At 44.0% G+C, this 25,124-nt stretch overlaps 1 protein-coding gene across 1 annotated transcript in view; it reads left to right on the top strand.

Annotated features, from left to right (window-relative positions):
• The first annotated feature begins 10,612 nt into the window (after nucleotides 1–10,612).
• Nucleotides 10,613–25,124, top strand: part of LOC119394624 (uncharacterized) — a 72,812-nt gene continuing 58,300 nt past the window's right edge. Inside the window, exon 1 of the mRNA XM_049415923.1 lies at nucleotides 10,613–10,947. Coding sequence (XP_049271880.1) covers nucleotides 10,773–10,947 — 175 coding nt within the window. The 5' untranslated portion in view covers nucleotides 10,613–10,772. The remainder of the gene's footprint in view (nucleotides 10,948–25,124) is intronic.

Below are 25,124 nucleotides of genomic sequence, written 5' to 3'. Positions count from 1 at the left end.
GAACTCTCCATACCACCGCTAAATATATATATTTATATATATCATACCTTATATATATAACGTACTTGACACACGACGTACGTTTTAGCATTAGCATAGTGCTAAAACGTACGTCGTGTGTCAAATGCCTTCCTACAGTATCAGGACCTTCGTGATCTTTCTGTAGCTCTTATATTTAAGGGTCATTCCATGCCAAGTGTCCCAGACGTGGCGCTCGCACATCGCAGCTTTTGCTGATAAAATTTGTGCCTTTTTCCTGTGCCACATGGAGTATTGTGGCAAAACATTCTTGCTCGAAAAAATTTTTGACGGTCCTGGCACCCCCTCGAATTTCGCTTCTATTTATTAAACTGTACCTAATAGAAAAATGTGTATAAAATCTACTTTTGTGTGTTGAGCTTCTAAACTGCGCTTGCGCTATTGCAGAGGTTCTGTTTAGTTGTCCCATTCATTATTTCCTAATTTTTGTGTTTCACTACCAGCTACGTAGCTTCAAAAACTACAAAAATCTTCAAAGTTCGTGAATTTTTCTTGAGCTATCTGGAACTCACCCTAACCAATATTAATAATAGCCTGATTTCCAGGAAAGTGTATTTTAGTACAGAAATGTTTAGGGGTAAAATAGACTTCAGATCTTTCCGAAAAAAAATTGTGAAATTAGAGAAAATGTACGATTTGTTGCATGTTTGACCATATTTTTCATACTGATGCGGTCAAAGTAAAAATCCTCGTCATGCGGCGTTTGATAAAAGACTTCATCGTTAAGTAATGAAAAAAGTCTTATCAAATCATTTTTTTTCTTTTAAGGAAGAAAATAATTTTTGAATTTGGCCCTCCGAACGCGCAGTGCATTTCATTTTGTTGCCACTTCGCCGCAAAGCACGTGGTAGCCCTTGCAGCTGACACTCGTCACAGGCAACGGCCAGATGCGAGATGTATGTCAGTGGCTCGTGAGTGGTCGAAAGTCTTGTCACGTTGATGTCAGGGCGACGAGTAATGAATTCGCGTTACAATGTGAGCTTGCTTGGCGGGCCCAATGGGAAGTATGGACGCCCGAGAGCAGCCTATGGCGTCGTTGGCACATTGTGCTAGAGGCCGTCTGTACAACATGTATACCCTGAGAAAGAAGTGTGTACAGTGTGCATTATTTCTTTCAGTATGTGTATGCTAGTTGTGCAGACGTCCCTCTAGGACATAGTGCGAACGACTCCACATGCTGCTCTCGGGCGTCCATATTTCCCATTGGGCCCGCCTAGCAAATGCTCATTGTAACGCAAATTCATTACTCGTCGCCCTGACAGCGCGACAAGACTTTCGACCACTCACGAGCCGCTGACATACATCTCGCATCTGGCCGCTGCCTGTGACGAGTGTCAGCTGTAAGGGCGACCACGTGCTTTGCGGCGAAGTGGCAGCAAAATGAAATGCACTGCGCGATCGGAGGGCCAAATTCAAAAATTATTTTCTTCCTTAAAACAAAAAAAATGATTTGATTAGACTTTCTTCGTTACTTAACGATGAAGTCTTCTATCAAACGCCACATGACGAGGATTTTTACTTTGACCGCATCAGTATGAAAAATACGGTCAAACATGTGACAAATCGTACATTTTCTCAAATATCACAATTTTTTCGGAAAGATTTGAAGTCTATTTTACCCCTAAACATTTCTGTACTAAAATACACTTTCCTGGAAATCAGGCTATGATTAATATTGGTTAGGGTGAGTTGCAAATAGCTCAAGAAAAATTCACGAACATTGAAGATTTTTGTAGTTTTTGAAGCTACGTAGCTGGTAGTGAAACACAAAAAAAATCGGAAATAATGAATGGGACAACTAAACAGAACCTCTGTGATAGCGCAAGCGCGGTTTCGTAGCTCAACACACAAAAATAGATTTTATACACATTTTTCTATTAGGTACAGTTTAATAAATAGAAGCGAATTTCGAGGGGGTGCCATGATTGTCAAAATTTTTTTCGACCAAAAGTGTTTAGCCACAATACTCCATGTGGCACAGGAAAAAGGCACAAATTTTATCAGCAAAATCTGTGATGTGCGAGCGCCACGTCTGGGACACTTGGCATGGAATGACACACACACACACACACACACACACACACACACACACACACACACACACACACACACACATATATATATATTGAGAGAACGTAGGCATCGGCAAGTTGGTAATTCATGTTTGACTTTTTGAGCGCGCAAAAGAACAGGGACGAAAAACGACGCAGACACAGCGCTGACTTCCAACATATGCTTTATTTTCTACAGTGGTACATATATATATAGACAACAAAAAGCAACGCACGCAGGCGCATTGTACAGGAAGGCTTCATGTAAAACCACAAATAAGTATGCATGATAAGCAATCAAACAACCTGATACCGGACTTTTTTCTTCTTTAAGAGATCAAGCGGTCATTCCTGACTACCACTATCGTCTAGTTACCCTGTGGGCCTTGCTTAGAAAGTCTAGTTCTTTTTGGATAGGTCAATTGAAGGTGCACTAATGCACATGTCTCCCAAACTTGCAATCTTCGCCGCTTCAATTATCCCACGTGTTGTTTGTGCCTGGCTCCTTCCTGTCGCAGTGCACTGCGAATACATGGGATCGCACCCACACTTCCTGCAGTGGAAAGCCAAATGTCCCACACCTCCAGTTCGCACGTTATTTGCGTGCTCACGCAGCCTGTCATTGGCACACCGTCCCGTCTGCCCTATGTATTTCTTGCCACAGGACAGCAGTAACTCATAAACGATGTTGTTCTCACATTTAACAAAGCTTTCTTTGTGCTTTTTTTGGCACCTGGGTTTTTCAGAACCACTGTAGGAGGCCTTGCACAGATTATAAAGCTTGTTTGGTGCTGAAAGGACGACTCTTACGTTGGCGTTGTTTCCTATCTTTTTCAGCCTATGTGAGACATCGTGAAGGTACGGTATGACGGCGCATTTCTGGTGAAGCCTGCTCCTCACCCTCGCGAGCATGTTTGACAGTCTTGAGAAGACCCTCCGCCACAGATGTGACGACATACTGAGGAAACCTCGCCTTTTTCAGGCAGTCAGCTTGCGCCTGGAAACTACACGAACACTTGTGAGGACATGAGCGGCGAAGGGCATTCATTAGGGTTAATTTTGCAATACCCCTTTTAACTAGCTTGGAGTGGCCCGAAGAAAACGGCAGAAGCGGCTTATTGGCCCTAGGCTCGTACGACCAGCAGACCTGGTCTCGCTCGAAGAACATTCATAAGTCAAGAAAACGCAAGGCGTTGTTTTGCGGCATTTCATGCGTGACTGCGAGCGGTTGCAGGAAACGCGTGAACAGATCAAGTACGTTTGAAGAATCATTGCCAAATTCGCCTGGACTTGATTCTAGAAAGACAACGTAGTCGTCTACATATCTAAACACCTTCTTTACATTTGTGCCTGTTACTAGAAACTAGAAACAGAGCTAACAGGCACAAACGCGTGAACAGATCAAGTACGTTTGAAGAATCATTGCCAAATTCGCCTGGACTTGATTCTAGAAAGACAACGTAGTCGTCTACATATCTAAACACCTTCTTTACATTTGTGCCTGTTACTAGAAACTAGAAACAGAGCTAACAGGCACAAATGTAAAGAAGGTGTTTAGATATGTAGACGACTACGTTGTCTTTCTAGAATCAAGTCCAGGCGAATTTGGCAATGATTCTTCAAATGTACTTGATCTGTTCACGCGTTTCCTGCAACCGCTCGCAGTCACGCATGAAATGCCGCAAAACAACGCCTTGCGTTTTCTTGACTTACGAATGTTCTTCGAGCGAGACCAGGTCTGCTGGTCGTACGAGCCTAGGGCCAATAAGCCGCTTCTGCCGTTTTCTTCGGGCCACTCCAAGCTAGTTAAAAGGGGCATTGCAAAATTAACCCTAATGAATGCGCTTCGCCGCTCATGTCCTCACAAGTGTTTGTGTAGTTTCCAGGCGCAAGCTGACTGCCTGAAAAAGGCGGGGTTTCCTCAGTATGTCGTCACATCTGTGGCGGAGGGTCTTCTCAAGACTGTCAAACATGCTCGCGAGGGTGAGGAGCAGGCTTCACCAGAAACGGAGCCTGTCAAGCAGAAATGCGCCGTCATACCGTACCTTCACGATGTCTCACATAGGCTGAAAAAGATAGGAAACAACGCCAACGTAAGAGTCGTCCTTTCAGCACCAAACAAGCTTTATAATCTGTGCAAGGCCTCCTACAGTGGTTCTGAAAAACCCAGGTGCCAAAAAAAGCACAAAGAAAGCTTTGTTAAATGTGAGAACAACATCGTTTATGAGTTACTGCTGTCCTGTGGCAAGAAATACATAGGGCAGACGGGATGGTGTGCCAATGACAGGCTGCGTGAGCACGCAAATAACGTGCGAACTGGAGGTGTGGGACATGTGGCTTTCCACTGCAGGAAGTGTGGGTGCGATCACATGTATTCGCAGTGCACTGCGACAGGAAGGAGCCAGGCACAAACAACACGCGAGATAATTGAAGTGGCGAAGATTGCAAGTTTGGGAGACATGTGCATTAGTGCACCTTCAATTGACCTATCCAAAAAGAACTAGACTTTCTAAGCAGGGCCCACAGGGTGACTAGACGATAGTGGTAGTCAGGAATGACCCCTTGATCTCTTAAAGAAGAAAAAAATCCGGTATCAGGTTGTTTGATTGCTTATCATGCATACTTATTTGTGGTTTTACATGAAGCCTTCCTGTACAATGCACCTGCGTGCGTTGCTTTTTGTTGTCTATATATATATATGTACCACTGTAGAAAATAAAGCATATGTTGGAAGTCAGCGCTGTGTCCGCGTCGTTTTTCGTCCCTGTTCTTTTGCGCGCTCAAAAATGTCAAACACACAAAACACACACACACACAGAGATATATATATATATATATATATATATATATATATATATATATATATATATATATATATATATATAGGAATGAAGAAAGAAACTACGACTTTCGTTGGTTTGGCACTGTATATTTACAGTGCCAAACATACAGTGCCAAACCAACGAAATATACAGTGCCAAACCAACGAAAGTCGTAGTTTCTTTCTTCATTCCTTATTCTATCGGGGTCCGCGTGATTCTTTTCCCACTACTATATATATATATATATATATATATATATATATATATATATATATATGTATATATATGTATGCATGTATGTATATATAAAATGCTTAACAATTGTGGTGACGTGGCTAAGGACTACGCATTATTCGCAGGATGTTGTGCCTATAGTTTAGGTGCTTACTGATAAAACAGTAGGTTGTCATTACAATGTGAACATGTATGAAATGGCATGAAGTGTTTAAAACCGATTCAAAGAATAATTTTACGAATCACAGAAATTTCAGTTTGTTTATAGGATGAAGGCATGCAGACGTGAAAGAGAAGACACAGACAAACCAAACGCTAGCGTTTGAGCTGTCCGCATCTCTTCTGTTTCCGTGTTGCATGGCTTACTTTCTTCTAGAATCAACATTTTTTGTTGTTTTACGCAAGCGGAAATTGTTCTGAGACTCATCTATATAAACTTCGAGTAGTATTTTATTTCCCCCAGAGGAATCGAGTGCAGCACTGTAAAGTTGCTACAAAAACTTGTTGCGGCTGTCATGCATCCACCACAGTGTTCCTGTTTGAGTAAACCCGGTGGAAGTGCCTTGTTGAGTAACAAGAGGTAGCGGCACCAACTTTCGTCGATTGTCAGATAAAAACCCTAATGGTGTTCGCTCTGATTTGAAGTTCTTTTGAAATTCTTGATCAATCTCTATAAAACTTGTTTAGTTTATGTGTATTTGTACGCTGATTTTGAAAATGCAAATATTTTTCTACTATTATATGTCGTGTTAAGTATATCAAACATTTCATGTGCCATGTTAGGCCTGCACGAGTTACAAAGTAAGCATATCACAATAATATGAAATGGGAACTGTATGCAACATAACCAGAATGCATGTCCTAAACCCACTTAACAATAGTCATAGTATGCTGAACATTGACCAGTAAGTGTATGTCTAGCTGGTGATTCGCTCACGAGAGTTCAATATTACGTAACTTTTAACTCAAATGGGTTTAAAACGCGAGTTCGTATGTGGGCTAGTGGGTTCATGAACATTATGCCAGAACAGCGCAGTAAACTCCTTTAAAACTATTGCATACAGTTTTTATCCCCTAACTATAGCGATATGTCGATTTACTTTGTAACTCCAAGTTTGGAAAGGCTTGCTCATCAAGACACATGAAATTTTTATGTGTAACAACTGCGTTTTCTTCCAGATAATTGCATATTTGAAATCGCCACATAAGTAAACCTAAACTCAGCAAGTTTCATCAATATCGACCAAGAAGAAAAATAAACGCATTATTTGTTGCAGAGTGTCTCATTGAGTACCACGAAGTGGTCACACTGACTCTTGCCAGGGGAGTCATGTACACCACTGTCCTTAAGGACAACGGAGTCAAAGGAACGCTCCAGTGGGGGTCAGCGTTACCATGGCAAAGGGGTCACCCTGACTACCTAGAGGTACTAGCGGGAAATAAAAGGTAGTCACGTAGACTCCTGCGTTGGGAGTAACGTAGACTCTCTGCTTGTGAAGAAGGGAGTCGTTGGTCTGAAGAACGAAGGGAGTCGTTTGACACCCCAAATTGTGAAGAAGGGAGTCGTTGGTCTGAAGAACGAAGGGAGTCGTTTGACACCCCAAAAGGTCATCATATGTGTAGCGAGGCGATTACCACCCAAAGGTAGTCAGTACAGACACCCTTTTTTTTAAGAGTGTAGTACAAACCAAGATATCGAACGGCTCAACCTCAGTTTCATTTCTTTCGCTTAATGCGAAACGCTGCAACAACGACGGCGCATGCATGGTATCGTGTATGGCGGCGTAGACCGAGAACCAGTGAACCCGAAAGAGCTCCCAAAACACAATTGCGTGTTTTTGGTTTGTTTCTACTTAAAGAGAAAAAACCGTGCAAGAGAAGCGGGAAATATGCGAGTCGTATCGTGCATATACGCTAAAGCCTAGTGTGTTTATTACGTTTCCTTTATTTATGGATGCCGGTCAGTGGAAACAATAGAAGATGAAATTAGCACGGCCTAGAAACACACACAACATTTACTGAGTGTTAGAATATTCTGAATACTGAACGTAGCAACAACAGCAACAACAACCATACTGAATTGAGCAAAAAGAACTTCGTGGCCGCGACGCGTCTCAACTTATTGTTAGGAATTATTATGCAAAAGAAACATAAGAAAGTGCAACGATGAATGAAAATTTAACGACTACATTTATTTAAGATACAGAAATATGAGATATTATATAAATAAAAAGGGTAGCCGTATATGTATGGGGATCGCAACCACATTTCTTCACATGATCGTTTGAGCCGTAAGCGCCGTCATCATTTTATTCTCTAGAGGTCGCGCGCTCTCCGGTTTTATTCGCCGCCCAAACGATGGCGCTATAATGGCATTATGTGGCGTTACGTCACATGACGTTCGCCAGAATTTGTGACGTCATGACGACGGCACAAATTTTTGCAATCTGTGACGTCATGATGTCATATGGTGACGTCATCAGGTGATGACTTTTTGCACCACTTGTCCCTGACGCCGCAGGACGCGAGACGCCACCGACGACGCGGGATGCCGTCGCCGGCGATCAAATTCCGTGTTTAATGAGGCCCATATAATGCTTTCGCCTTAATATTACAAAGAAGAGTTCCGTAGCGAATGAAGTTGGCAGGTCGCAGCTTTCACAGAATTGACCACATGCTTTTCATAAAATACTGAACCTATTAACCTCAGCACGCTATAAATAACCAGAAACCGCCCATAAAAGAGCGTTGCTTCGTAAGACGAAGTTTACACAGACGATAAAAGTATTTGGTATTGTGCAGATGAGAAAACGTTTTCTTTATACGATCTAAGTTAAAGCAATGAACGAAGCGACGTGCCCTCTACAATCCTAAGTAGGCAAACACTTCTGCAATAGAGTGGTTAGAACGCGCATTGATATACTCATATCAAAACCATATTATCAATCCGACATATGCAGCTTAATTATAACTATGCAGCGCTGAAAATTTAGAGGTTCCTTGCAAAAGGACAAGTTCCTGCGGATCATCTCCACGACCCAGGCTCTTTATTTTCTTCTACCCATAACTAGTCAACTACAAGAACTACTTCAGCGTCAACATCAGACGCATGTGTTCCGATCACCTGCAGAAATACGAGTATACATTTTTAGGAGTACCCATCCACTGAACGATTCTTTTGCTATTTCTGTATTTCCGAGTTACTATAAGCTTTAACAGAACTTTATGAATTCGATAGCGTTAAATCGCTTCTTTCGCAGAAATTCCGGTGTCGGCGTCGATGTGGTTGGTTGTATGCCAAAAAATCAACGTTGTCCGTGAGCAAAAAATCGAGAAAGATGCAAATCCAATAAATAATAAAAATCTTCGTTTCGAGTGAGAATCGAACCCAGGCCTTCCGCGTGGCAAGCAGGTGTTCTACCACAGAGCCACGGCATTGCTTGAAACTGCTTCGAAAAAAATCTATATGAATGTCATGTAGCAGGAGGTGTTTCCGCATGTAATATTGCGCAGCAGATGAGTAGAATCGTGCCAGGCATCAAAACATGTGAATTGCGCAACAAGCGGGTGTTTTAAAGGCCCACCCATTACAAAGCCCCCAGACGTATTTGATCATCAGCAGCAAAAGCGTCAACAAAGAGAGCAGCTGCGTATGTTAGCGTGTTGCCTTACGGACGCGTAGTGAGTCCTTCGCTGATTCGCGAAAAAAAAAAAAAATATGGCGTAGTGGGCACTTCGCAACTGTACCTGCAGTAGGCCTTCTAGGATAGTTTAAAACAGCCAATGTTGTGCGCACAGACGTTCGTTTGCTTGCAGCACGGTAGAGATATCCACCGAGAACCGAAGCTAGGCTAGCATTTTTGAAGAGGCGATGCGCGCGGGGCCCGATTACGCTATCGCGTTCTACTCTTGAAGGCGAGCTCAAGTGTTCTCGAAAGATTTTACCGCAGACGTTATTCCACTCTCATGCCGATCATGTTTAAAGCACAAAGTTTTTAAGCGAGCATAAAACGATTACGTTACACGATAAGGAGTTTGACTTTCTTGAGACGTGAAGATTGTTAATTTCACTATGCTGTTATTATTGTTCTGGTCCTAAAGGCAGTTAGGCCTCTTTTTCGACTACGCATCTGCAATTGGTTCTCTTGTGCTTCAAATGTTATTCTGTTCAATAAAAGTTTCAGTTGTGAGTTGAGCGCTATCCTGTCAGATTCCTAAATATTCGGTCCTCGTTTTATGTGCGCTTAAAAGCTTTGTGCTTTAAACACGAATGTTCACAAACTAGCCCATCTCACCGCCGTGTCTCATGTCGATAATTATTATAATGACAAGAACGACTTCAGTGTCACTATCAGACGCATGTGGTCCGATATCTAGCAGAAATACGAGTATACATTTTCATGCGTACCAATTCATCGAACCATTCCTTAGCTGATATTTCTGCACTTCCAAGTTACTCTAAGCTTCAGCAGAACTATATTACCGCGGAGGTTCTTCCACACTGCACCGCGCGCGTCATCAATAACGGCCGCGCGTCCTTTCCGACGCAGTTTCCTTGAATCGAAACTTCATATTTTGCCACTCCCCTGCTCCGTTCCCGCCGAAAAGCTCTTCAAACATTTTGGGATGTTTTCCTCCTTTTTCTCTCTCGTGGCTTAGCGAAGACAAAACATTCCGCACTCTCAGCGTGAATCCTAGCAGTGATTCATCGAAAATCACGACGGCGGGTGTTCAGAGTTGAGAGCAGATGGAAAGGGCAGGAATTAATAAAGTGGCACCGCGAGCGAAAGAGCAACGTCGTCGAGAAACTAAAGCGGAGCTCAAGAGAGCGGGGACAGAGTCGAAGTTCAAGAAAAAAAAAAGAAAGAGGGTGAGAGGGTGGCCGCTCCAAAAGAGAACCCTGTCAATTCCAGAGACGCCCATTCGAGCCGCTTTGTTACTTCATTCGCCATTATTGAACGAAGGAAAAGATCTATAGTTTCTCTTGTGACAGATTTCAACAAAAAACGCAGCAATATCCGCGCGACTCTTGGGTAAAGAGTGGAACGAGCACATCAACGCTAACGTTAGCAACTAACAATGCCCTCACATCCCGTGTCTAGCAGATTCAGAACTATTAAATGCGCGCACACACGCGCACAGGCACCGTTGCCGCAGTACGCTGTGGCAGCGAGCGATCGATGCCGAATAGCCGCTTTGCGGAGCGGTACCACTCGACAGCGGTACTGCGAGGCAGGCAGCCAGGCAGGCGTGGAGGTGCAAGCCGTTCGTTGGCCGCGCGCTGCCACCAACGGCGTCGCTACCGCGCTAGCGCTCTTCCCGCGCTGCGCCAGCGCTCGAGCGCTCAGTCGCTCCTCGGGACGCACCGCCGAGAGTCGCTTCTCCGTCAGACACCGGCGCGTATTACTTAGCGCGCCATCGGGCGCGCTGTGGGACGGCTTCTAGAGCTCTTCTAATTCCTTATTCGAGGAGCATCTGTGGGGTTTCTTTTTTTTTTTCTCGAGTTGTTCTTCTCTAAAATTCCTCTTTTACTAACACTGTTCTTGCTGTCCCGTTGAGAACGGCTGCAAGAACTTTTATTTGCAGGGGTTTCCTTTGCTGCTTTCTCTCCATAATTTGTCCGGTCATGTTTCTACGTAAAAACAGAAGTGTTTCTCCGTTACTGCGTCGACTGCATTCGCGAAGGCCGTGGAAAAAAAGGAGCTTCGAACTGACTTCTTTCGTTCAGCTCGTCGCGCTCAGTGTGATGAGCACAGCACCGCGACCGGGATATTGCTACGGCGACGACCACTTCGGAAGGGGTAAGTTTGAGCCAGTCTCAGTAGAGTGCGCGCTTTTAGAACATATTTTGCACAAATTTTCTCCATAATCTGGCTCATAATCAAATGGTCGTTTACAAAAAGAACTAGCTCATTCCAGCGTAATTCTTTCTGTCGAAGGCCAATTTCTTGGGGAAGTTGTGAAACAATCATTCCTTTACAAAAATAAATTAGAATTGAAACTTCTGTTGAAAGTGTGAAAAATTTTAGAGCTGTTTAGAAAGGTACACTGTGGTTGAAAAAAAATTATCGTCGAGTTCAGTAAATGTAAAACATTTATTGGTATTGAAGCCATGAATTTAACGAATTATTCGGAGTTACTTTCTTACATTTATTGAAACTCCCACATTTAGGCCATAATAAGGTGTACTGTGTCCGCTTCGTGGAGTGCTTTGTAAAACCCGGGTGAATTTAGAGAGCCGAACGTGCGTATGGGCCGCATATGCCGCTCCGTATTCAGGAGACTGCCCGTAATCAGGAGATATAAGCCATAAAAATTTTACAATAACATTGGCGCTGCCCCTCGCAGTTTACTGCTTCACTCTAAAAAAAAGAAAAAGAAAAGAAGGCATAAACATTTATCAAGAACGCTGTCCGATTAAGTATAGAGCACAACCCCCCCCCCCCCCCGTATTCTTATCTATGGCGTTCTTTAATTCTCCACCTAATGTTTCAAAACGTTCATGCATTATTTTCAGTACTTAAAGTTCAGAATTGTTCAACATGATCTTGAATTGATATGTTCCATCCCAAGCTTCGATATTTATGGGACATATGACATCTACAAAGCGCACGGTTATGCTCAGCAGATGGCTTAATTGTTCTTTCTTCATTAAATATGGATACCCCGGTTATACATCTCGTACAAGCGCCACAGGAGGGCGCTATTTGCGTTTACTGCTGTTTTATAACTAGCGAAAATGGGGAACTGTAAGTCGTGCCGCCTCGTTAAAAACTGATATAAATTATTCACGCGCAACTCTAGCAACACAAAAGAAAAACCTACGTTCGTATAACCTAGTTCCAATTTGAACAGCAACTGTTACGCTCCTGTGTACACTTACACAAAATGAATATGTTCAGTATATGCTACTCCCTATATTCCTGCCAACTTGGTTCTCTATTTCACTTGTCGTAAAACTATTGATTTTATAAGAACTCTTGGCCACTTCGTTTTAAAATCGGATTACGGTAGCTCAAACGCGACTAACCCCGGTTAATATATGTCAAGGACACAAAGAAAATAATGTGCGTAATAACTATAAAGCTGTTGAAATTACGCTGTGAGTTTTTACTGATTATTCAGTATACTTCTTGCTGTAAATCATTAAGTTATAAAAATAACAAAAAGGTTATAAGAATTTAACACGACAAACACAACCACTAAAGTATAGTAGGCCATTACAGATGAGAGAGAAAATATATAATTGGCGCTGAGACATTAAAAACAATCTAATGTAGGGGAAACAGAAGAAAAAAAGTGCTTGTACTAATTTGTGTGTATACGTCCAGTGTTTCCTTATGTCCGGTTGTCGCACTCTTGTTTTGCCTGTCGTTTACTAATGCTAGCGTATTTCGTTCATCATGGTGAAAAGTAATCCCTGTCGATGTCAAAAACCCCGAAACTTCGTTTGCTGTTATGAGCTTTGTTACCGACGCCCCATAAATCGAACGGTCTAAATGCAGTGCGTTTGCACGATTGCGCAATTTGCGATCTTGTTTACCTGGCCGTACCAATTAAGTGCTTAAAACAACGTGAAGCCCGGCGAGTCTGAACAAATTTGCTTTTGAAGAAGGCTAATAAAAAAAGACATTGAGCACTGCGTCCTTCTTTCTTTCTAAGTTAGCTTTCTTTCAAATGGCGCTTTTTTTTTTTAATGTAGGCATTCAAATATACAAAGGCACCAATCTCGGCTTGTTGGTACATCGTAAACGGGCATGTAACATAGTGCGGAAGCGAACGAGGACAAATATGCAGTAACAGTGCGGATCGTTTATTTCTCATTCTTTTATTAGTTCTAGTGGCTCTTGTTTTGGTGTGTTTCTTCAATACTACTACCGTGTTGATGGGGTATCCAGCTCTAATGTAGCCTACCTTCCCAGGTTTTCTTTTTTCTTCATATTTAAATAAAAAGAAACAAGCGTCTGTATACTTCATCTTTGTCCTCGCTTGTTTCCGCGCCATGCTGCAAGCCAGTCTACTATGTATTCAGATTTTAAATGCGAAGCATTTCTTAGCGAACCTCAGGCACTTTGGGCGTTTCTATCTACGTATCTATCTATCTAGCCGCCTACGTCTGGGCGCTCTCCTGGTCGTCTCCATAACTTCTAATGTACCAAAATTGGCAGAGCGGGGGATCAGTGTATGGTGAACACGATTCACTAGTCATGACATGAATAACGCAAAGTACATGTCGCGTACGTCATGAAACCCTTTCTCTCAGTCACCTGTGGCACATACCCGCATACCAGAGTTTATGTTATGCGGGTATGTGCCACAGGTGATACAAAGTCTCAACCAACACAGTGAACGCGAACACACACATTGACAGCAAGGGAGGAGGAGGAGGAAATAACTTTATTCCGAGTCCTGCGAGTTGTTGGGGCGGGCCTATGGCCCCGCCTAGGAGACGGCCAGGAGTCCTTGAACCTTGGCGGCTTCCTCGGCCCGCTGGACGGCCCAGAGCTGATCCTCGAGGGCGGAGCTGAGCAGCGCGGCTTCCCAGCGTGCGCGAAGGCTGTCACTAGAGGCCGCGTTCTCGGTATTGGGACTAATCCCTCGGCATTCCCATAACATATGCTCCAGAGTGGCTCTGGATTCACATTGTTTACAATGGTCCGTTTCGTATATATCCGGATATATGATATGCGAGAGCGCGGGATTCGGATACGTCCTAGTTTGTAACCGCCGCCATTCGACAGACTGCTTTTTTGTCAAGTGATAATAATAATAATTGTAGAAGCTTTATTTTGACCATCTGGTATTCTTTAACGTGCACCGAGATCGCACAGTACACGGGCATCTAGAATTTTGCATCCATCGAAATGCTACCGCCGCGGCCGGGATTGAACCCGCGACCTTCGGGTCCACAGCCGAGCACCGTAACCGCTACACCACCGTGGCGGACACAAGGAAACTATCATGCACTCGTTCACGTGGCCCGCAACGTGGACCACGTCGATTACGCGAAAACCGGGGCCAATGCTTCCTACAATACATCTGCCGAGAGAACCAGGCCGCTCATCATTATCGCTGAATTCCAGATTGATTTATCAAGACCAACAACGACTGGTCTTTATACTGCGTGAAAGACGGCTTGAATGTGCACAGGGCAATAAAAGACCTCGCTGCCACGTGCAGGACAAGAGGCGTCATAGATCATTTCATCGTAAGAGGCATCCTGGGTTTCCAACAGCTGTGCTATATATACCTCGTAACTTCACTACACTTAGACCTCTCGTAGCCGGGATCACGAACGGATCCGATTAACAAGTCCGGTCGAGCTGCTGGTTCTCACTGATCCCGGTGATGATGACCTTGTTCAAGAACTGTCAAGAACCACTTCTACACATACGGGTTGGCGAAACGTGCGTGCGCCCCTGTCATAACAGATAAGTATAAGCATAACAACTGTAACCCAACTGCAACTGTGACTGTAACGTATGTGCAGTGCGCCTGCGTGTGCCTAGGGGAACTAGGGGAACTTTACTGAATGAACCTTACTTGCGAGTAGCGCCTGTCCTCCGCATTTGTGTTTCGTCTTTGTGCTGTTCGGATTCGCGCTATCCAGTATTGAAGAATATAAGCACTACATATCAGCTAACCACGTCTGGTGATGGTAACACCCATGTTGCTGTAGGCATCGCTACGCAACTGTAAACAACTGGTTATATAATGCATATGCGACTCATCAACATATAAGTGTGCGTTACCACTTCCACATTTCTCTAGCGTCATTCCTTAACGTTTCGCTCAATGTGAAAAATTACGCCGCAGTCACATTCCCGCGCATGCTTCGCGTAACATCGACTCCCACGGTACGTGGGATCTGCCGAATTTTTATAAAACCCCGAAGACAACAAATTAAGGAATTAAGTAACCCAATGGAACCCACCATCTTTGAGATCGTGTTCTGGTGTTCTATATAAACTGATTAATATAACCTAATCTTCCACAACATGCACTAAACGCATGGTAGATACGCTTTTATCATCCCAGCTCCTTAGAAAGAGCATCGTTTTGACCGAGTTGCGAAGTCAAGTCCTTATGTTCACATGCGCAACTCTACAATTACTGAACCACCCCTGTGAGTAGAAAAGGCAAGTAAGAAAATAGCTAGGGTTTATTATCGAGTGCCTGTAATTGGAGCGGGATTTAAATTAACCAATATGTCAACAAAATAACCTTGTTTTGTGTATAAGGAATAAAGCATTCAAGTGAGAAAGAATGGCACAATTTTATCTAAGCATTGTGGCAGGTCAGTCGTAAATGTAGGGATGACCCGTTATTTTATTTCTGGAATTTGCTTTTTATACTTCGTGACTAACGATACATATTCCTACTACATAAAGTGCTTTAAGTAAAGAACGTGGTCATTCTTACCAGCACCCGTACGCTCCACTCGCTAGAGATGAAATTTATCATTTGGAAATACTGTAACCATAAGTTATGTGTCCCCAACTTCTTATACTAAAAGAACACTCAAACGTTGTTAAAAAACGTAATGCTGTATTTATATATTTTTAACTAGGTTACCAGAGCGTCGCTGATTTTACATACTTCAACGTTTGAAACTGAGCTTCCGCTTTGCATTTCGTTGTACGTGGCCCTGCCTGTCCACCGAATTTCAATGCATTTTTAAGAACATAAATATGCAAAAAGAATACATTGAGCGAATGATTTATGGAGATAATTAGGCGCTGAAGCAAGACATTGTATTTCTTTTTATCAGGTTTAAATAGGCGCTCTCTTTTCATGGCCGATAGAGAAGACGGAGTAGAAGGACGTTTCTGTTTCCGTGCTGAAGTTTGGAGTAGAATAGCCACTTCAGAGGGCTCCGTCCTCCAGTGAAAGGCGGGGTCTGTCACTTATCGAAGCGCGAATTCCCGGACTTTCGCGCATGAAAGTGACGGCGACATTTATCTCGCGTTTACTGGTGAAGTAAAGTGGTACCTTTCTGGCATTTTCTTTTCATCTCCATACAAGGCTATATCCATTTATCGTGGGCAAATTTAATCGCTTAACGTGTAGATTTCTTCTATTCACATGAATAATCCACTTTCTAACAGCAAATAACCTGAAAACAAATACGCAATAATTGTATATATATATCTATATCTATATATATATATATATATATATATATATATATATATATATATATATATGCTCGGCAAAGAGCATGCAATGGCAATGGAGCCAGCATCGGCCGTTTCGGCCGCCTGGCGTGTGGTTCTGCTGACGATGACGGGTAGTTCACTGCGACTTCCAGTGTACCACATGAATGCCTTGCGGATCACCACGAGGCTGTCTGCGTCTAGGGGGGACCCGACGCTGATCGGTCAGGGGCCGACCAGCTCGCAGGAAGCAGAGAGATGACGCCTTCGTACAACCCTGGCGTCTGCAGCGCGGTGCGCAGTCGTATGGATGCACTATAGAACCACCAGAGAGCATCCTTTTTGTCTAGAGAAAAAAAAAAGCATTGGTATGCGTGGCCACATGACCCTTATTGTCTTTACCAATGCAGTAGCATTTCCCGGCTGCAAGCGTACTGAATAAAAAATTAGCACAGTTAGGACTAAGTCGCGCAAGCCTGGGTCACAGCCGAGTTGGTAGGCACCTAGCTGGTCCTGGCTTGGCTAGGATCTTACCCTCTCACCTCTCTCTTTCCCACCCCTTGCTATATTATACTACACTCTTAAAAAAAATGGAGTGACCCTCTCTCCTTTAAGGGAGAAACAGCGATGTCCCCAATGTTCGTCTTCAAATGGAGAAACCGTTCCTCCCTTTTCAATAGAGAAACCGTCAAAATCAAGATGGCTGACGCCAAGCCAGTGAAGCGAGCAATAGATTTAGGCCTAGCGAGCGCATCGATTCTCGACTGATAAAGAGTATGCGGCACTGGCAGTCACAAAAAACGGTCCCGCTGAGCTTAATATCGAACGCTATGACAATAAAATCAAGCAGACAAACCTGTAGTGATGAAAACCTCGCGAAACGGAACGACGGAACTCGTACGCTTCGCTCGGCCAGCGAGACGGCGTTCACTTTAAAAGAGACGGGTACTGCAAAGGGGCTCTCACCCGGAGACTGTACGTTAGGCTTGTTGTCTTTATTTGTCGAAGCGTCAAACGGTGTAGCGACGTCATCCACGGGTTTGTGCCTCCAAAACGTACATTCTGTCGCATCAAAACAATCTCGGCGCAGCAGAGCATAGTTTCGATAGATAGATGTTCAACTTCATATAAGTAGGTGGAGCTATGAGAGCGCCGCGGCCGCGAAGTAGGTGGTAGCTGGCGCCATCTAGAGGGATTAAACAATACTAAAAAAAATTGTTTCTGGCGGAGGCGTACGTTGATACTGCACACGGCATTTCGGGGAGGTAGGCCCATTGATGGATTACTCAAGGACACCGGAAAGTAGATACGCACACGTTCACTAGGCAGACACATAGTACGCACATTCAATTCATACATACACAATTCATTTGCATGTATAAAACCTACAACACAAACAATTCACTACAGACGCATACGTATAGACGTTACACATACCCCTCTAAGAAGCGCTGGCCCTTATATAGTCACTGAATTACAGTGGACCATGGTGGCACAAAGATGCATCATTTTTCTTCAACTCTTTACGATTCCATGGCTGCGTCACAATATACGCCGACATTATTAAATAGTAGCTATGGCTTAGCCAAGCGCACCAGTTAATCTAAAGCCGCATAATAATGAACAATATAATTACAGAGTTGATTAAGTTAGTGCGAAAACGACCATATCGAGAACCGTTCATACCATTCCGACGACATTTTGAAGTAGCGCCATCTTCCGACAGCGGCCACAGATGAAATTTCTCTCTCTCTGATTTCTTTATTTTCAATAGTTACTGTGGGAGGGCGCAACATCGGTAACATGTTCAGATTCTGTCGCCTTGCCTTCGTCGCGTCGACTTCGTTGAGTGGTTTGGCGTTGACATCTGTTCACATTCTGTTCATGCGTTGACCACAAGCATGACGATGGGCCATGGATTCTTTCAACTGCTAGCCCTTCAGTGACAATGCTTCTGATGCGGTACGGCCGCCTCATTTGTGTATACGTACGTTACAACGCGGGTCGTGCGAAGAAACAAGACAAGATGGCCTCGCACCGGACGGTGGTCTTTCGAGAGTGATGTCAGTGGCTCTTGGCGTCGCGGCAGCTCGATTACTTGAGTAGAGAAACTGGCGCTACACCGCGCGAATTATGGAAAAGAACGCTACCCACACTACGTGTTCTGTAATATTTCAGTACGCTGTACTTACATGCTGCTCTGCTACTGTTACGTCACGGTATTCGCCTGGCGTGTGAAATTGTGGTGATACTGCGACAACTGTGTAGTTGTCGTTGTGGCGGTGGTTTGTCTTGCGTTAGATTTGGAATACTCTTTTCACAAAGGTGAGTGAGAGTGTTAGTGATTACCCACTGTGCACAGCTGTCATTAGAAGCGTATTTTGTGTTGAGTTTCGCACGCGAAAGCAAAATCCTGAGAACGAGAGATTCATACTGCACGCGTGCATAAGTCGATCCTAATTCTCAGTGATGGCATGCGTATTTCAAAACGCATGTGATTGAGAATTTTGGCTCAATTGACAGAAGTCATTGACTTATTTTTCAGATATGTGCAATTACGATGCAGGTTAACGTTAAAATGCGGCCACATTTCAATGGGGGCGAAAGGCAAAGAACACCCATGTGTTCATGTTCGGGTGCACGTTAAAGAACCCCAGTTGATCGAAATTAATCCGTAGTCCCACACTACGGCGTGCCTCATAATCATACGGTGGTTTCGACACGTCAAACTCCAGCATTTATATGTTATCGTACTTTCACGCATGCACTGTCCAGTGGTATCACGTTTGCTAAAATGTTGTAAAAATTAACCTTCATGCTTTATATTGCTTGTTGTATTGATAAGTGCTGTGTAAAACTAAAAACACGTGCTCTAGCCAAGTATGCTAACGCCGAAAAAAGTTGAATTATTGGTGTACAGTCTAAGGTGTTCATTAAAACAAGACTGTTTTGTGAAGCGGGACTTACTGTATTTATGACAAGCAGATCGTGCGCAAACGTATACAAACAACACGAGACACACGGAAGTATGCGGCGCATCGCGCACACGCCGAGCCTATAAAAAAAAAGAAAAAAAAACGCCACAAACGTTACTCAACACATAGAACAAAAACAATGAACGTCAATCGTGTGTTGCTCGCATCAATCCTAGGTACAAGTAATTGCACGCGACTGGCCGAGATCAGTAGCACTGGATAGTCTGTAGGCTGCCCAGTGAGCGCGAAAGGGCAGCCGCTCTCCGCAGCACGGAATCACGATTTAACTCGGCGTGCGCATGCGCGCGCGCGCAAGTCACGTGGTTGAGGAGAAAAGTTCCTCCCTTGGCGCTTGCCGCAAGAGGGCGCGACGAGTAAATCGTCCACAAAGGAGAAAGTCGCGGCTCCGAAGGAGGAACGGAGCCCGTTGCTCCATTCTCGCTCCCTTTTTTTTTAGAGTGTATGCATGGTTATGCTTTCTTTCTTTTTTTCTCTCTCTCTAGCTCTCTAGTTCTTTCGCCTTCTATCTCTTTCTCTCCTTTCCTTTTTTCCCATTTCTTTCTTCCTCCATTTCTCTCTTTCTCTCTCTCTCTGTGTCCTCTTCTCCCCTCCACCTTTCCAACCCCCTTGATATATTACACTATACGACGCCATGCTATGCTCTGCGAGCGTGCCGGATAGCCGAGTGACTACGACGCCCACCTTCGGATCGTGGGTACGCGGGTTCGAATCACGAATCGCCAAGAAATTTTTCTTCGCCAACAATTTCTCTCCTTCACTTCCTTTCTATCTCTTTCTCTTTGTACTCACGCTGTCACCCATCATGTTATTTCATAACACGCCAGACAAATCGGCGCACACGTGTTCTGGGAGCGCAGCAAAAGAGGAACGAAGAGAGTGCGTGCTGGTTCATGATAATTTTCTTTTACGACAAACGGCAAACCTCGAGCATAACAGCTCTGCTGTAAAATGCGACTCTAGTAGCGCAGAAATTATTCTTCGTAGCTGCACTTCGCCCCAAATATTTCAAGCGGGCTCCCGCATTTCCAAGTGCAGGCTATGCGCAAACTAAGAATGGGGCACGTAGACATACACATCATCGACACGTGGTTGTGCAAAGAACTGCAAACATATTTTCATGCAGCAGCTCATTATAGCGTGGATAGATATATTTAACTGAAGGGTAAGCTATGGTGCTAATAAACAAAACCTCAACCCACTGGGAGTGCCACCTTAGAGCTCTTGCACTTTCTGCGCATCTTTTTGTCGGTCTTCTTCCTATATATATATGTATATATATGCACACAGCTGCGTAAAGCTTCAAGGAGAGCAGGCGCACTGCATCGCTGTCCACAATTTCCTTTCGCTGACGTGTTGTAGTGATGGCCCACGAAAGGGTAACCTTTAGTTTTTTATTTGAGGGTGTACCCTAAGGCATCACCTTTTCAATAAACTTGAAGATATCGCTTTCGCAGGGCTGTACGAGATATCAGCCGTCTCCCAAAGCAACGAAGCAGAAAATTGCACCTGCGTCCGAAATGTGTAACACTGAAGGCATTTCTTTGGAAAGCTCGCTACTCGAACCTATTTGTGAAAGGAATATCGATTCGGTAAGCATTCGAGATCGCAAAAGCCTCCGATTTCTGCAATACCTTTTTTCCTGTTCTTCTTTTGCAGATCATGATTCATGATCATAATCTATGTACATAAACGTTGCTGCATTCTGTTTGCTTAGCCGTAGTCGTTCTGCGTTTGATATTATGAGAGGAGAGAATTTTCTTTTATGTATGACGTCCAATATTCAGGAAAACCTCGAGTTATTTTGCAGAATTCCGCTACAACTGGATCAGCCTTTCCTCACCGTAGTCTACGTCGTAATTGGGGAAAAGAAAATGCCGAATCCGAACATGCCGTTGATATAATCTCGAATGTTTTTACCGTTACACTAAGAAAGTACGATAAAAGCTATTGTAAGAAACTCAAGTAAAATACGCATTACGTCAACTCTGGACAGCTTTACAGTAGTAACAGTTTGGCAATGCCTTCACGGTGTGGTGGTTAGTAAAAAAAAAACAGTGCTAACCTAGTATTCAGTTTGGCGGTATGTTAACGAAAAGTTCATTCTCTAGATATATTTAAAAATGCTCCGAAATAATGGTTTGCTACTTAATAATATGCATAGGCAATTACATAGGCTGCGTTTCTGTACATCATCATGTGGGTCGATATCTTGAAAGGATGAAGGCAGCCCTTTCTTCTGAGACGTGAAGGGGGGGGGGGGGAGGGGGGGGAGTGTGCACATCATTTTTTGCAGAACAGCTGAACAGGTTTAAGTTTTTCGCACTAATAGGGGCTTTTAGCTTGTACGCACACTATTTAACGTTACCGTGTTTTCGGAAATGCCGGATTGCGTTTACCGTGTTACCGGAACGCATGTTTTAGCAAGGTTTTAGCTTCCCACACGTAAAGGTTTAGGTATGGGATGGTTTACGTATTTTAGCTTACTATACAAGGTTTACGTGCGTACGTAAACGTATACCTTTACGTTTGCGCGAACCACTAAATGATGATGATAGTTGCGTTTTAACTATGTTTGAATTAGATAAGATTTAATCACAGCGGCGGCAAAATCGCAATAAAGGTTTTTAGCGCGTGCGGTATTGCGCAAAGGTGTGTATGATTACCAAGTTACCAACCGATGGTGCTGACATCTTACGACGCTTCGTGCAACCACAATCATGCACACGTTTGCTATCGCCTAGTGTTTTTGAGAGAAAGACGGATTAAAAAGACAACTCATTTGTAATTACGCCGCTGCAGGGCATTTACGTTAGATGTAGTACGCACCACATTTCCATAAAAACAATTTTGTGCTTGCCTGGTACATCTCGGCCCCGCTAGATGGCACCACATATCCGCCCTTTCATGGGTTTGAGGCCTTTCACGTTTACGGCTTAGGTATTCTAGGTCCCTCGAGATTCGGTAATCTATATCAAACAACGTGGTCGTAATTGGCGCTCGCACGTCGGCTTACTTTGACTCGGCGGCTGGAGTTTCCGAAAAGCAGATATCGCGAGTAGCCATGAACGAAGGTGAATTCGCGAGCTACGGCCGCAAACGTAAAACTTATCCGGCGAATAGTTTACGTTCCGTAAAGGCCTGCGCATGCGCAGATTCCATCCAGTATCCGGTAACACGATAAAGTAAAGAAGTATACGTACAAGCTAAAAGTCCCTAGTAAAACAAAATTGTGACAGCTTGACTGCAAATTTAGTTTCGGTAAAGAAGGCATTCAGCCGATTTTCTTTTGTAACTTTTGCTTGATGACAAATCAATACCTACTTAACAAAGCACGCTGAGGCGTTTCTAAATTCAACTTAAACAAGCAAGAATAACTACAACCGTATTTAATCGGCAAACACGGACGACAAGAAAGTGGCTTAGCTCGCAGTAATGACGTACAGTCACTCCTCGTATCGGCCAAGAAAAAGGGTCTTCAAGGGTATACAGCCGCTCGACTTTCGTGAAGAGAATAGCCACTTTACCGGCGTTGTTCTTCCATGGTGCTGGAACGAACGCTGGCCTAGTGCTCGAAGTGCTCAGTGGCCACGCAGCTTTTTTTTCTTTCCTACTCTCGAGGACGATCGTGTCATTTCCTTTTCTTTCTACAAGGCATGCTTTTACCATGACTCGCCTTTGCAGTGGGGCTCAGTCGCTTCTGTCCAATTCCCATCTTGCTCTCGGTAGTGCCTTTGGCAGCAGAATGCATAAAACAGATAGTCGGCGGAGTCCTTCAAGACAGCGGAGTTCATTTTTTCCCCTTCTCAGCTGTCCATTACAGTACGGTTCTAGCATGATGGAGTCTTTCCGGCCGTCCTGCCACTGAGTAACCAAATCTTGCCCCAGGTCAGCCCTTCGGGACTTTATACACTTCGTTCTCATTTTTCCAAGGTTGCGAATGCTCCGACGCTTTTATGTGACCTGCTTATGCATCTCCTGTCGCGAGGCCGTCCTTCTTCGTTTTCAGTTGCGGCGTCACTGAAACGTCTCTGGCAAGTTGCGGTGTTTCTTCGTTCAGTTTATGTTACATCCGCTGTGATGCAAGTTTCCAGAGTGGTTTGACCCTGAACTTCGGACAACCTTCAAGTTCCTAACATGCAGAAAAAGCTAACTTATAATATATTTATAATATTTTATTTTGTACTGACCTTACGTATAACACTGAAGAAGGTTCTCTAGCTTATGACTGCAAGCTGACACTTAGTTTCTGGCAGTAACAATATCCAATCAACTTCAATTTCAACTGCACCTGCAAGGAAATCAAGAAAAGAAGTGCAGGTTTCACTTCTGAGAAGTGTCATCTCAAGCTGCTAAGCGCTTTCACCTTTAAGTTCGATAGAAGCTACCCTCACAGCCGCGATGGAACAGTGGATGCGGTATTCGGCTGCGGACGCGAAGGTTGCAGGGGGAGCCCGGATGCGGCGGTTTATTTTTGATGGAAGTTACACGGCTAGGGGCTCGTGCACTTAAATTTACGTGCACGTTAAAGAACCCTAGGTGGTCCACTTTGGTTTGCCTCATAATCAGATCGTGGGTTTGTCACGTAAGACCCCAGAAAATATATAGAAGCTACCCTTAGCGCCAGCAAATCAGGAGCTCTTTCCTGAAAATACCAACATTGAGATATTTATTACCTTCCGTGAACTATCGCCCTCAGAGAACAGAACTTTTACAGAGCAAAACGAAAGTTGTGCTTGAGAAAGTAAGTTATGTATGCCTTTTATTTTCGAGATACCATAGAAGCCAGTGGCGTAGCGAAGGGGCGAGGAGGTGCGATCCCCCCTCCCCCGCCCCGATATCCCCCTCCTGAAATTTTTCAATTTCGCATGTGTTTATATAAATGCACACCTACAAACGCACGCACGAACACATTAAAGTATGGTTGAACCCTCCCAGGAAAATATTTCTGGCTACTCTACTGGTAGAGGCTCAAGATACAACGTCCAATGTGCAGCCAGTCTAGTAACTGTTGCTTACACAAAGACTTCGTTTGCCTAATTATGGCGCAAAGGTTAACAACTAGATGAATTTTGCTGACACAACGCGGGTTTCTTTAGAGGGGGTGCGAAAGCGTCCAAAGGAGGCTAAAAAATACAAGCCTAGACCAGGACGCGAAAAATTGGGGGACGCTTAAGCTTCGCCTTTAAGAGCTGAACGCGATAGCGATATCCGGCCCCATCCTCATCGTGCTCTGTTGCGCTTGTCATTATGTTCAGTCGCCCGGTCTCTCTCTCTCTCTCTCTCTCACACGCACACACACACACACACACACACACACACACACACACACACACACACACACATTCGACATACCTGTAGGTAAAGGTTTCCGCCCTCTTCAACAGCACTTTTATGACAACAGTGTACCCACTACGTGTGTGTAAGAGAATTCACGCACCAATGTGTATGCCCTTTGTGATGAGTTACATGCTTTAAACCAGCATCAATAACGCACGTGATACTTTTTCGAAGTTGCGATGCACCCACTACGTGTTCTTAGGGGAATACGCGCAGTAATGTGTGCGCCTTTTGTAATGGGTGGCCGGCTTTAAACCACGAACTCGTTATGCAGTTCACATAGTGTGACGCCCGATGTCAATATACGCTTGTACCCCGTTTTACTGCGATCTCGTACTGTGACACCCTATACAGGACGCGTATGTTTGTGAAGCATTAAAGTTAATTTCAGTGCAGTTCCAAGCAATGGTGTGGCTCTGTGGCAGAACACCTGCTTGACACGCAGACGGCCTGTGTTCGATTCTCACTCGAACCTAAGGTTTTTAGGGT

This window comes from Rhipicephalus sanguineus, chromosome 5 (assembly GCF_013339695.2).
Source record: "Rhipicephalus sanguineus isolate Rsan-2018 chromosome 5, BIME_Rsan_1.4, whole genome shotgun sequence".
NCBI lineage: Eukaryota > Metazoa > Arthropoda > Arachnida > Ixodida > Ixodidae > Rhipicephalus > Rhipicephalus sanguineus.
This window is presented reverse-complemented; position numbering and strand designations above follow the sequence as displayed.